General features: G+C 35.3%; 1 protein-coding gene across 1 annotated transcript; it reads right to left on the bottom strand.

Moving 5' to 3' along the window:
- Window positions 1-8,426: 8,426 nt before the first annotated feature.
- Window positions 8,427-10,781, bottom strand: LOC127899168 (subtilisin-like protease SBT3). The gene has a single exon (XM_052432330.1). It carries the CDS (start codon window positions 10,764-10,766, stop codon window positions 8,442-8,444), a length of 2,325 nt encoding a protein of 774 aa, XP_052288290.1. The 5' UTR covers window positions 10,767-10,781; the 3' UTR covers window positions 8,427-8,441.
- Window positions 10,782-12,468: the final 1,687 nt, after the last annotated feature.

The following is a 12,468-nucleotide window of genomic DNA, read 5'->3' as shown; positions in this document are numbered from 1 at the left end:
AATAAGTTACTTGCAATGATGAGGATTTCATGAATTCCATAATCGAGATCTGGTGATATAACGTAGGGTTTTCCAAAAGTAGAACGGGGAAAGGGGGGATGATAGAATAAGGCCAAAGAGGAATTTGAGGAAAAAGATCCTTTAGATCTCTTTAAAATTTTGTAAAGATGTATATGAAGGACAACATTTGTCCATGAGGTTCCTAAAAACGCAACTTTTGTGCAGTAAAATTAAAACGGATGGTGGAAGCTCTATAAACCTCGGATCGGCTTCATTCAAAAACGAAAATCAAGAGAAAAGGTTGAAGTTTAATTACCTCACTTGTAATTTCAAAAACGACTTCGTGAAGTAGGAGAAAATGACTGAAAACAGCAAGCTACGAACATTGTCCAGAAAATATACCTCTGCACGAACAACTTCTGTTTTGCCACGATTTGAGATCCTTAAAGCACCCCAATTGTGATGCCTCTAGTTAGTCCACACTTAGAAATGGAAAAGGAGTTCCTAGAAAATGAGAAGTTAAATTTCTTAATTTTAGGAAAATCGATATTTATATTATAATTCATTAAGAATGAATGAATGTATATATATATATCTTAAATATGATTTAAGATAGAAATTTAGATGTTCCATAAATAGTTTAAGGAACAAAATAAATTTCATAAATCTTCAATTAAACATTATGTATAATATCAAGCACGTAAAATGACTATTTTGGACATGTTCTGGTTCATATATGATTATGGACTTCTAGACCAATTTTGGGTTTAGAATTTTGGGCTTTTATTGGACCTAATATGGATTAAGAGAGAGCATTAGAACATGTCACAAAAGAAGCCCACATTTAACCATTTGATTTGATCAAAATGGGATTAATTAATTAAAGACAAAATTAATTAATTTAGCTATTTATTTATTTGATTAAATAAATTATTGAAGTGATAAGATCACATTCAATAAATAATGGCTTAGTGGGTGGGTCTAGCACATGATAATGTTTGGTGCCATTATTGAAGATAATGGTGGCTTTATTTGGTGGAATGAATCATCATGAACTAGCATTCATGTTTCTTCATTATCTCTCTCATTTCTAAACGCAATTTCGTGATTCCAAATCCTATGAACTCCTAGAACATTTCTAAGTGTGGACTAACTAGAGGCATCACAATTGGGGTGCTTTAAGGATCTCAAATCGTGGCAAAATAGAAGCGGTTCGTGCAGAGGTCTATTTGTTGGACAGTGTTCGCAGCTTGCTGTTTTCAGTCATTTTCTCCTACTTCACGAAGTCGTTTTTGAAACTACAAGTGAGGAAATTAAACTTCAATCTTTCCTCTTGATTTTCGTTTTTGAATGAAGCCGATTCGAGGTTTCTAGAGCTTCCGCCATCCGTTTTAATTTTACTGCACAAAAGTTGCGTTTTTAGGAACCTCATAGACAAATGTTGTCCTTCAAGTGGTATCAGAGCCATCTTCATTCAATTTTGAATTTTTGAAGCATGATTTATGTTATTTGCATTTATAATAGCATGAAGGATGATCATGGAAAGACCTAGATATTTTATGATAAATTTATGTCATGTGATGATTGAATATATGCGTGATTGAATGAGCTATTGATTTATTTGTTGATTTGGCCGATTTCTAAAGGCTTAAATGGTTGTAATATTTTTAAAATAGGGACTTACATGTCCCTCCTTCTATTAAGATCTGATTGTATCCCATTACCCCTAAATTTGTACCCCAATTCTTTTAAATATGTAATTTCTACAAGATGATTGTAAAAGGAGGGACGATGTATTTACGATGCCTTGGAAGTTGGAGCAAGAAGACTTTATGAATCATTGCAGCACTTCCAATGATATTTTGGCCTCTCAAATAGAAACTAATAATTGTAATAATTTGAGGCATAAGATGTCTCATAATCATTATTGCTTGCTTGATACCTAGGTGGACCTTAAAACCAATTTTGGCTCAAATTGGTTTTATTAGAATATACCATGATCATCCTTGATTAGTTTGTCTATAATATGCATGAGATGTATATTAGGGTGCTTAGACATATTTGAATATTGAAAATGGAATAATATGCTAAAAAGTGAGACCATAATAATGATCAAATACTCCCTATTTAAATAAACATAATTATTGTTAAGTTGTAATGATGGATATTGATAATATTCATCATGACCTACTAATACCAATGGAATATTTAAAATATTTTATGCTTGGGCTAGTTGTCATGGGTACATGGGCTACTCATTCATTAAAATGTTGAAAACAAACCATATATCATATGATGATGCATAATTCATACATTAAGCTACCAAAAACTGTCAGGTGAGGTTAGTAAGATGTTTTGAAATATGCAAGGGTATTAGGGTAAACTTAACTAAATCATTTATACTAAGAACTGTTAGGTCATGTATTAATGATTTAGAGGCCGAAGGATAATCGGTAAATGCATGAGCTGCATTTGATAAGATTTACCTACTCATTATAATAAGTAAGCCAAGAACTGTTAGGTGAGGTAAACTTATGCTAATGAGAATCCGATTCCTACTAGAAACTTTTACTAATGAGAGTTTCCGTTTCTTGCATATGGGAGTGTAATGAAATGATAAAATAGTGGGAGGTACTATTTGGTTTAAAGACCAAAATCAAATAAATTATAATAAAATAAAATGCTAATAATTTAATTTATATTTTCTGCAGAAATATTTAATAATGAATAATCCGTTGGCACGAATTCTGGATAACTACCGTTTGACGGGACCCAATTACATTGATTGGTTCAGAAATTTAAGAATTGTTCTTAATTATGAGAAAATTAGCTATGTTCTAGATACACCTAAGCCAAATGTAATTCCTGAGGAATATTTTCTCATAATTATGAACATAGCTAATTGTCTTTGCATAAACATGAAATTGAAAATATTCCTCAGGAATATTTTCTCATAATTATCGCATTCCAATATATTGATAGTTTATGAATTATGCATCATCATATAATATATGGTTTGTTTTCAACATTTTAATGAATGAGTAACCCATGTATCCATGACAACTAGCTCAAGCATAAAATATTTTAAATATTCCATTGGTATTAGTAGGCCATGATGGATATTCTCAATATCCATCATTACAACTTAACAATAATTATGTTTATTTAAATAGGGAGTATTTGGTCATTATTATGGTCTCACTTTTTAGCATATTATTCCATTTTCAATATTCAAATATGTCTAAGCACCCTAATATACATCTCATGCATATTATAGACAAACTAATCAAGGATGATCATGGAATATTCTAATAAAACCAATTTGAGCCAAAATTGGTTTTAAGGTCCACCTAGGTATCAAGCAAGTAATAATGATTATGAGACATCTTATGCCTCAAATTATTACAATTATTAGTTTCTATTTGAGAGGCCAAAATATCATTGGAAGTGCTGCAACGATTCATAAAGTCTTCTTGCTCCAACCTCCAAGGCATCGTAAATACGTCGTCCCTCCTTTTACAATCATCTTGTAGAAATTACATATTTAGAAGAATTGGGGTACAAATTTAGGGGTAATGGGATACAATCAAATCTTAATAGAAGGAGGGACATGCAAGTCCCTATTTTAAAAATATTAGAACCATTTAAGCCTTTAGAAATCGGCCAAATCAACAAATAAATCAATAGCTCATTCAATCACGCATATATTTAATCATCGCATGACATAAATATATCATAAAATATCTAGGTCTTTCCATGATCATCCTTCGTGCTATTATAAATGGAAATAACATAAATCATGCTTCAAAAATTCAAAATTGAATGAAGATGGCTCTGATACCACTTGAAGGACAACATTTGTCTATGAGGTTCCTAAAAACGCAACTTTTGTGCAGTAAAATTAAAACGGATGGCGGAAGCTCTAGAAACCTCGAATCGGCTTCATTCAAAAACGAAAATCAAGAGGAAAGATTGAAGTTTAATTTCCTCACTTGTAGTTTCAAAAACGACTTCGTGAAGTAGGAGAAAATAACTGAAAACAGCAAGCTACGAACACTGTCCAGAAAATAGACCTCTGCACGAACAGCTTCTGTTTTGCCACGATTTGAGATCCTTAAAGCACCCCAATTGTGATGCCTCTAGTTAGTCCACACTTAGAAATGTTCTAGGAGTTCATAGGATTTGGAATCACGAAATATCGTTTAGAAATGAGAGAGATAATGAAGAAACATGAATGCTAGTTCATGATGATTCATTCCACCAAATAAAGCCACCATTATCTTCAATAATGGCACCAAACATTATCATGTGCTAGACCCACCCACTAAGCCATTATTTATTGAATGTGATCTTATCACTTCAATAATTTATTTAATCAAATAAATAAATAGCTAAATTAATTAATTTTGTCTTTAATTAATTAATCCCATTTTGATCAAATCAAATGGTTAAATGTGGGCTTCTTTTGTGACATGTTCTAATGCTTTCTCTTAATCCATATTAGGTCCAATAAAAGCCCAAAATTCTAAACCCAAAATTGGTCTAGAAGTCCATAATCATATATGAACCAGAACATGTCCAAAATAGTCATTTTACGTGCTTGATATTATACATAATGTTTAATTGAAGATTTATGAAATTTATTTTGTTCCTTAAACTATTTATGGAACATCTAAATTTCTATCTTAAATCATATTTAAGATATATATATATATATACATTCATTCATTCTTAATGAATTATAATATAAATATCGATTTTCCTAAAATTAGGAAATTTAACTTCTCATTTTCTAGTAACTCCTTTTTCATTTCTATTTGATGTGTGACCTTTTAGGTTCTTTGTTATAAGGTAGTAGAACTATTTTAATGATAACTCTTTATTCATTAAATGATGCTAAACTCTTTAGTCATCAAATAGATCTTTTCTAATGAGCTTAAGATGCATTGCTAATACGCTTTATCAATATTAATCTTAATGTTTCTACAAGTCATGAGTGACACCTAAATGTATTTCACAACCATCCAAATAACAAGAATTGTTGGATCTATAAAATCTATTCCATTGTATCTCTATGTCTTTGTCTCTTCATCATCCATGTTCAGAGAAAAGCACGACTTATGGTTTATTATGTTAAGCAGTTATGCTTTATCTCAAAATAAATCTAAATGAACTTGGCATGAAAATATAATTTGAACTCCTTCAAACATATTTCACCTTGGCCAAGGATTTCTCATGCCAATTCATATTATCTCACAGGGACATCTTTTTTGTATATTACAAAGTGATGAATTCCATATTGGTCATACACTTGTCTCCATACATAGCCAACCATGACAGCTATTGCTAGATCTCTTCCTTGATTAGGAATCAATCATTATGCTTTCACATATCAGAGATGTCTATGTATAAGACATCTGTTATGCCTTGGGTCTAAAGACCATTACTAAACATAGTGTCTATCACAATGTATAATAAGCCATTAACACTCAAAACCATATGGCTTACTATATTTGGTCAAGTTCAGTAAACTTGTTCTCTCAACAAGTACCTATGTGTTTGACTTGACATCTCATGTCAATGATATGAAACTCACCATCCATTTTAGTATCACATACCATAAGGAGTCATAACACATACTAGTGTTTATAGGAATTTATAATGTACAATCATAAATCCACCACTAGGAACTATTTTAGAAGTATAGTACAAAGGATGCACGTTTCATATTCTCGACAAACTCGAGAATGTGTTCCTTAACTATTTTACTTCTTGGACTATATTCATTAAATTAATTTATGAATGTTGATAACTTTACCATTTTATAAATATCAAAATGCTATTCAAATACAATAATTTCCTAAACAAACAAACACCATTTGATTGGCCTTTAGGGCATATTACTAATAGTATAATGATTGGGGCAAGCTTAATTATAGCAGCATTGAGGGGATAATCTTGGATAATTCATGTAGTGAGAACCTCTGAGAAGTTGTACTATTCAATTTATTTGTTTTAAATATTTATAATGAAAAACCATTTCCCAACCTTGATAAACAAAAATGGAACCTCAAATTTTCTAACCATTGCAAATCAAATTGTAATAGTTCAACTATCAATCACCCCAATAAATCTTCATTACTGAAGGTTCAAGACCAACATTACATTAGCATTTTTCACAAGATCGAATAGAACCAAAAGCTCATCAACACATTTAATTTTTTTTTAAAAAAATGTGTCGGCTGCAGGCACTTTTGAAGCTAAAGTGATAGAAGAGTATCCTCATCCGTTAATCATTGCTGGTTTCCAATAATTATACCATATGAGGTTATTATTATTATACGAGTATTCCACCTCCCCTGACACTTCATCCACTTTAAAGTTCTGTTCCCAAAAGAAAAAAGAATTAAGTTATCACCACAAAATCATGCATGCATCTCAGAAAATTGTAGTGTTGAGTCTGACATGACAATATAGAAACATAGACAACCAAGCATATTTCAACTTTATCCAATCAACAATGGGCCCTGCTCGCACGTTTTCAGTTGAAAATTTTCTCAAGGTGAAATGGCCAAGGCTTTGGTATCCTACACTTCTTTCTTGAGGGATTCAGAAGAAACCTCAGCTTTACCGGTAGACTGGGTTACACTAGCTTTGGCCTCGGCAAGAAATTTAGGATCTGGCTCACGTTTGTCTGAAGGTTCCCTCATTGCCATATAAATGTAAAATGCAATAACTATATTTACAGATATCACAGCAAGAAATCCACTGAACAAAGTTGCAGAGTAAGCAGTCAAATTGGTTGAACCTGTTAGAAATGTGAAAACACGTCGAAATCTTATCATCAAAAAAGAAAAATGATGATGCTTCGACAAGAAGCTCTCGTTAATTGCATCAGAGCACACATCAGGCAAAGTATGATAATTGATATCAATATTCAATTCGGGTTGAAAATTTATTTTGGTTCGGTTCAGGTTTGTAATTCTGTTCAGTTTCGGGTTGTTAATTCGGGGTCAAATACCGTCTGGGTTGCAGAACAGTTTTTGTTGCTAATTTCGGGTCGGTTTGTTACTTCGGGTCAGGTTCCTAATTCCATTTACAACAACCATTATTAAAAACTCCACCTATTCAAGCAAACATCAATTGAAGCAAGGGCTAATAAATGTCAGAAAAAAAAACCATAATTATTTCTTAATATCCAACAAGCAAATGAAAATGCTTTACACACTAGAACAATTCAAAGCAATCAGTTATTATCATAATGTTTCATAAACCCAGCGATAGGGGTGGGTATTTCAATTTTCAGTTCGGTTTTACGAATTGCTACCCGTTTGGTTTAGAGAAATTATTTCGGTTTAGTTAGGCTCAGCTTCAAGTTCGGTTGCGTTTGATTCAGTTTCAAATTTGGTTCGGGTTCGTGTCATACTCAATTACAGTTTGGGTTGCAATTTCAGGTTAAAAAAACTCGTAACAGCGTAATTGTAAAATCTGCTTCTGTTTATATGAAAGCAAACATTAGTGCTATTCAACAATAATTTAATGAAAACACAGAACAACAATACACATTATAGACCAAAAAAGACAAAGCCCCAACAAAGAAACCCAAAACTTTGTCTAAACTGCAGCGCATAAGAAAATTAATTAATTAATTTATACATGGAAATTTGATTCATTTTTTGCATGCTTTAAAATATGCAAGACTGCTTTGCCGGCAACATCACTCTCATAATCAGCTCCATGGTGCAATTAGACATATTTTTCTTAAAATTAACCTTATTAACAGAAAGAGAAAATAAACAGAACATCCTTACCAATTACTGTCAACATTAAGTGGAGAGCTGCGAGCCTGCTACGCCGGCGATTGACCTCTGGGTGCTGCAACGCCAACGGCCGATATATGCAAATGTGCACATCTACCATTGTCGTTAGTCCAAACCGTAACTATCTTGGTAATGCTCGATTTCTCGGCTTCCATGGAAAATGATAGCCAGAAAATCATAAGAGAAATCAGAAGCGGAATGACAAGATCAAATAACCAGAAATTAGCTGATAAATCTCTTTTCTACAGTTCCATTTTATTTTATTGGTCTGACATTGAACAATGGAGCTTCTGCTTCTGTACCAAGATAAGTATTTTTTTTTCCCCAGTATTCCATTGTTGCTAATAGATGGTAAACTAACGCTGCTGAATTTGTGAATGAACTGATTATATCCTACATTTATATATTTATTTATTCTTTGATTTTCTATTGTGCTGATTTTCCATTTCTATTTCAAGGTCTAATGAAAAAAACAACACAAGTTTAATTTCATGGACGTGATTTGTGCAAATAAGTAAAGGATCCTGAACTTTACTATTCCATAAGACTCATTCCTTGAAGCTACACGCTTTCAACATTTAGCTACTAGATTTGTTATCCAATCCAAATAAAATGAATTTATCATTGCCCATTAGAAACAGAAAATGCAGAGACAATGGGGCTTCTCACCAGATGCTTCTCGTTGACTTCATACCATGTCAAATACCCAAAATTGCCAAGATAGTTACGTTTTGGACTAACATCATTCCCCAGATTAATGTTCACTGTCAAATTGAACTCGGCTTTACTATGCTTTTCATCAAAGGATAATGTTACTGGTTGCAGAGCCACCGTCATACCCGCTGGAGCCTTCACTACAGCAGTATATACAGACCTCGTAACAGCTACATTTGTCAATACCCTCTTGAATGTGAAGCTTGCAGTGTTGGTGTTGTTCAAGATGATTATAAAGGATGGATAGTTTAGGTCCAGATTGGCATTTTGACATGTAAAATTTGATGTCCCTGTGAGAACTCTAATCTGTTGACTTGTGTAGTTCAACGCACACAAGTAATTGATATAGTCCTGGACCTCAATATCATACACAAGTCCTGGATCCATGGCCTTGTTGGGATTTATATGCCCTGCACCGAAATCAAGAGGAGTTCCAGCAGCTCCGGTTGATATGTCAGTGATCATATCATAAGCATTATCAAGAACATCAGCTGTTGTCATCATTGCTGAACGGATGGCAGCTGAACTCCACTCACGGTGGGTGGCTTTAAGCAGCGCGGCTATACCAGCTGCATGAGGGCAAGACATTGATGTGCCGGATTCGAGAGCATATTCAGTGAGTAGCTTACCAATATCACGAATTGTAGCTATAGGCCTGTTGGGAACCCATGCCCCCAAGATATCAACTCCTGGAGCCAATATATCAGGCTTTAGAATCCATGGAGATCGAAGAGAAGGCCCTCGTGATGAAAATTTGGCTACTTGTGGAGATGGCTTGGTGCCCAATATTGTGATCTGGAACTTGATACTAACAGTTGCATTATCCGCATTGATTATGTACTTCTTCACTAACTCTCCGTTATTCAGGTTTACGGTAACGAAAGGCATGTCAAAGTCGTCGGGAAACATATTTTGCCTTGAGTCTGCACTAATGATAGCTCCGGCGGCTCTAGTTCTGCGCACTTCCTTCAATTGCTGACTTACGGTTATGTTACCTTTATAGTCAAATGCACAAAAGATATACTTGCCTGCAACTGCTCTAGGGTCTGTTGAGTTACCTTCACAAATTTCTTTGGATCTATTTCCATATCCGAAGTATATAGGTTCCCTGGAGACAAACAGATTCTCCGGGTACACAGATTTTCCAAGAACTGATAGCTCTTCGTTGCCAAGGGTGACGCGGGCTGCAAACTCTCTATCAACAGTTCCTGCACCAACTGTTGTAATCCAAGGTGCTCCATTTTCTATGGAGTATGGACGTGGTCCTGAATTTCCTGCTGAACAGGCAACAAAAATTCCTTTCTTCAATGCTGCAAAAGCTCCAATGGCTATTGGGTTCTCATCAAATGTTGTCTCTGGGAAACCCAGGGACAATGACATGACATCTACACCGTCAGCTATGGCTTGATCCATGCCAGCCAAAACATCAACAGCTGCTGCCTTAAGAGTATCATTGTAGAACGCTATTTTGTACATTGCAATCCTCGCCATTGGTGCAACTCCAATTGCAGTTCCTTCAGCGTAGCCGAAGTAATTAGCATTTTGAACACGACTGCCGGCTATTGTTGATGATGTATGAGTCCCATGACCCAAGAAATCTCTCGGAGAATCATAATCAAATGTTGTTGATATTTTCAAGCCATACTGCTTCAGCCCTTTGTTGAATGAACGTGCACCTATCAGTTTTCTGTTGCAATGTGAAGCGTTAAACTCAACACCCACTTCACAGGCGCCGCGCCATCGCTCAGGCACTGGGGGCATGCCGTCATCTTTAAAGCTCGGACTCTCTGGCCAAACTCCAGAATCGATAACACCCACAATAACGTCACTACCAAAACCTGCAGCTGGCCATAACCCTGCATGTTTCTTTAGGCCAACAAATTTTGGGGTGTGGGTGGTGTGGAGGTGGCCAAATGTTTCCAGGTACGTGCCATGGTGACCTGGCATTTTCTGGAGGTTTTTGAGGTGCGTCTGTGATAACACGGCACTGAATCCATCCACGACATGGTTGTAGGTGTAGAGATGGGTTGGGGCATCACCATCAGGTGATGAGAGGGATGAAAGAGTGGACATGTACCAGTGGTGGTGGGTGGAAAATGGAGCTGGCATTGCCGCCTTGTCCATGTGGACAATATATGTTTTACGATCTCCTGGCATGTATGCTGAGGTGGCAGACAAGACCAAGCATAAGATAGAGAGGATCATCAAAATGAAACCAGTGAATGAACCCATGATTCTTCTCACAGACTTGAATTGGTATGAGATTTGAAATACATACTAAAAGCTTCTTCTATGCTTATATAGACATGTTATGCATGTACAATTCATTGGCATTGAAAACATCAATGTCTTTCAATTTTCATTTTTTTGGTAAAACTATTGTAAGGACTGATTTGCCTGGAATGTTCAATGAAGACAAGGTGAAAATAATGTTGCTTCCCTATTTTACTATCCTGCCTCACTACTAGAATTCCAATTGGAGATCAATACGAGGAATGACTAAGTCAAAAAGCAGGCTTCTCAAATAATTCTGGGACTGAAAGCTACTGTTTAGCTTTTGTTTTGACCGGAGCAAGAGGATCGTCAGGTAAGAAAGTGAGTGATGATTTTCCAAATGCATTTATATTATTATTAGAATAAAGGACAAAGCAATAAACAGCTACTGAACAACTCCAAAATGATGACTAGAAAATTGGGTTTTGTTTCATATATGATCCATTTAACCCGAGGTCATTTGAAGAGAAACATACGGTTTGAGAATTACTAAAGAATGAGCACTAAAGAGGCTACTTGTTAATGAAACGCGAGGATTTATAATTAGCTCAATAACTCAGAGACGACTAATAAATGAAGTGGGTTTATACTGATATAGTAGACTTTAAATCCAATACAGATGATAAAGGAGTCACACTCGAGAACAGAGTCAGGTTTATCATTTATGTGGGGTTTCAAAATGATCCTGTTTAGAAGCTGATGCATAGCAGATTCCAGAGACAAACAGCATGAGTATATGAGGTAAGACACCGTGAATAAGTGCTGATTTTACATTATAGGATAAGCAGTGTTTGCAGGCCGTTTATCGGAAGTAACAGCCTCCATTGAGCATTATCATTTTTCTAATTTACGTTGATGCTCTTCTCTCATTCAAGGACTAAAATTGCTAAAAAATTGCAGGCACAACCTGTAGCTAGTCTTTAGCAGATTCTTCATTCTGGCCTGAAAGGAGTCAATGCTTTCTTCGTATTAGCCTAAGCTTTGATATGATCAATGCAAGAGAGAAAATCATAGCATAAATTAGCAAATTTCAAATCTGAAAGAGAATGGCACACAACACCAGTAACATGTTTAGCTGCAAAAATGAACATCAACAGAAAGATCATTTATTTAATTGATCAATCTACTGTTGTTGAGCGACTTGTTTTCCCACCTTAGCATTTCATTTACAAGTTCGCAACAAATATGAAGGTAGCATTTGCTTCATTCCTCAAAAATTCCTTCCTTCAAGGCTGCAAAAGCTTCTATGGCTATTGGGTTTATGTCAAATATGGTTTCAGGGAAACCGAAGGACAATGACATGACATCTACACCATCAGCCACGGCTTGATCTATGCCAGCCAAAACATCAACAGCCCATGGCTGCTCCTACGTAACCGAAGTAATTAGCATCTTGAACACGAATGCCAGCTATTATTGATGATATATGAGTTCCATGACCCAAGAAATCTCTCGGAGAATCATAATCAAATATTGTTGATATGTTCAAGCCATAGTGCTTCATCCCTTTTCTGAATCATCGTGCTCCTATCAGTTCTCTGTTGCACTGAGAAGCATTAAACTCAACACCCACTTCACGGGCACCGCGCCATCACTCAGGCACTGGGGGCATGCCGTCATCTTTAAAGCTCCCACTTTCCAGCCAAATTCAAGAGTCAAT

This window comes from Citrus sinensis, chromosome 8, assembly GCF_022201045.2.
Source record: "Citrus sinensis cultivar Valencia sweet orange chromosome 8, DVS_A1.0, whole genome shotgun sequence".
Taxonomy (NCBI): domain Eukaryota; kingdom Viridiplantae; phylum Streptophyta; class Magnoliopsida; order Sapindales; family Rutaceae; genus Citrus; species Citrus sinensis.
This window is presented reverse-complemented; position numbering and strand designations above follow the sequence as displayed.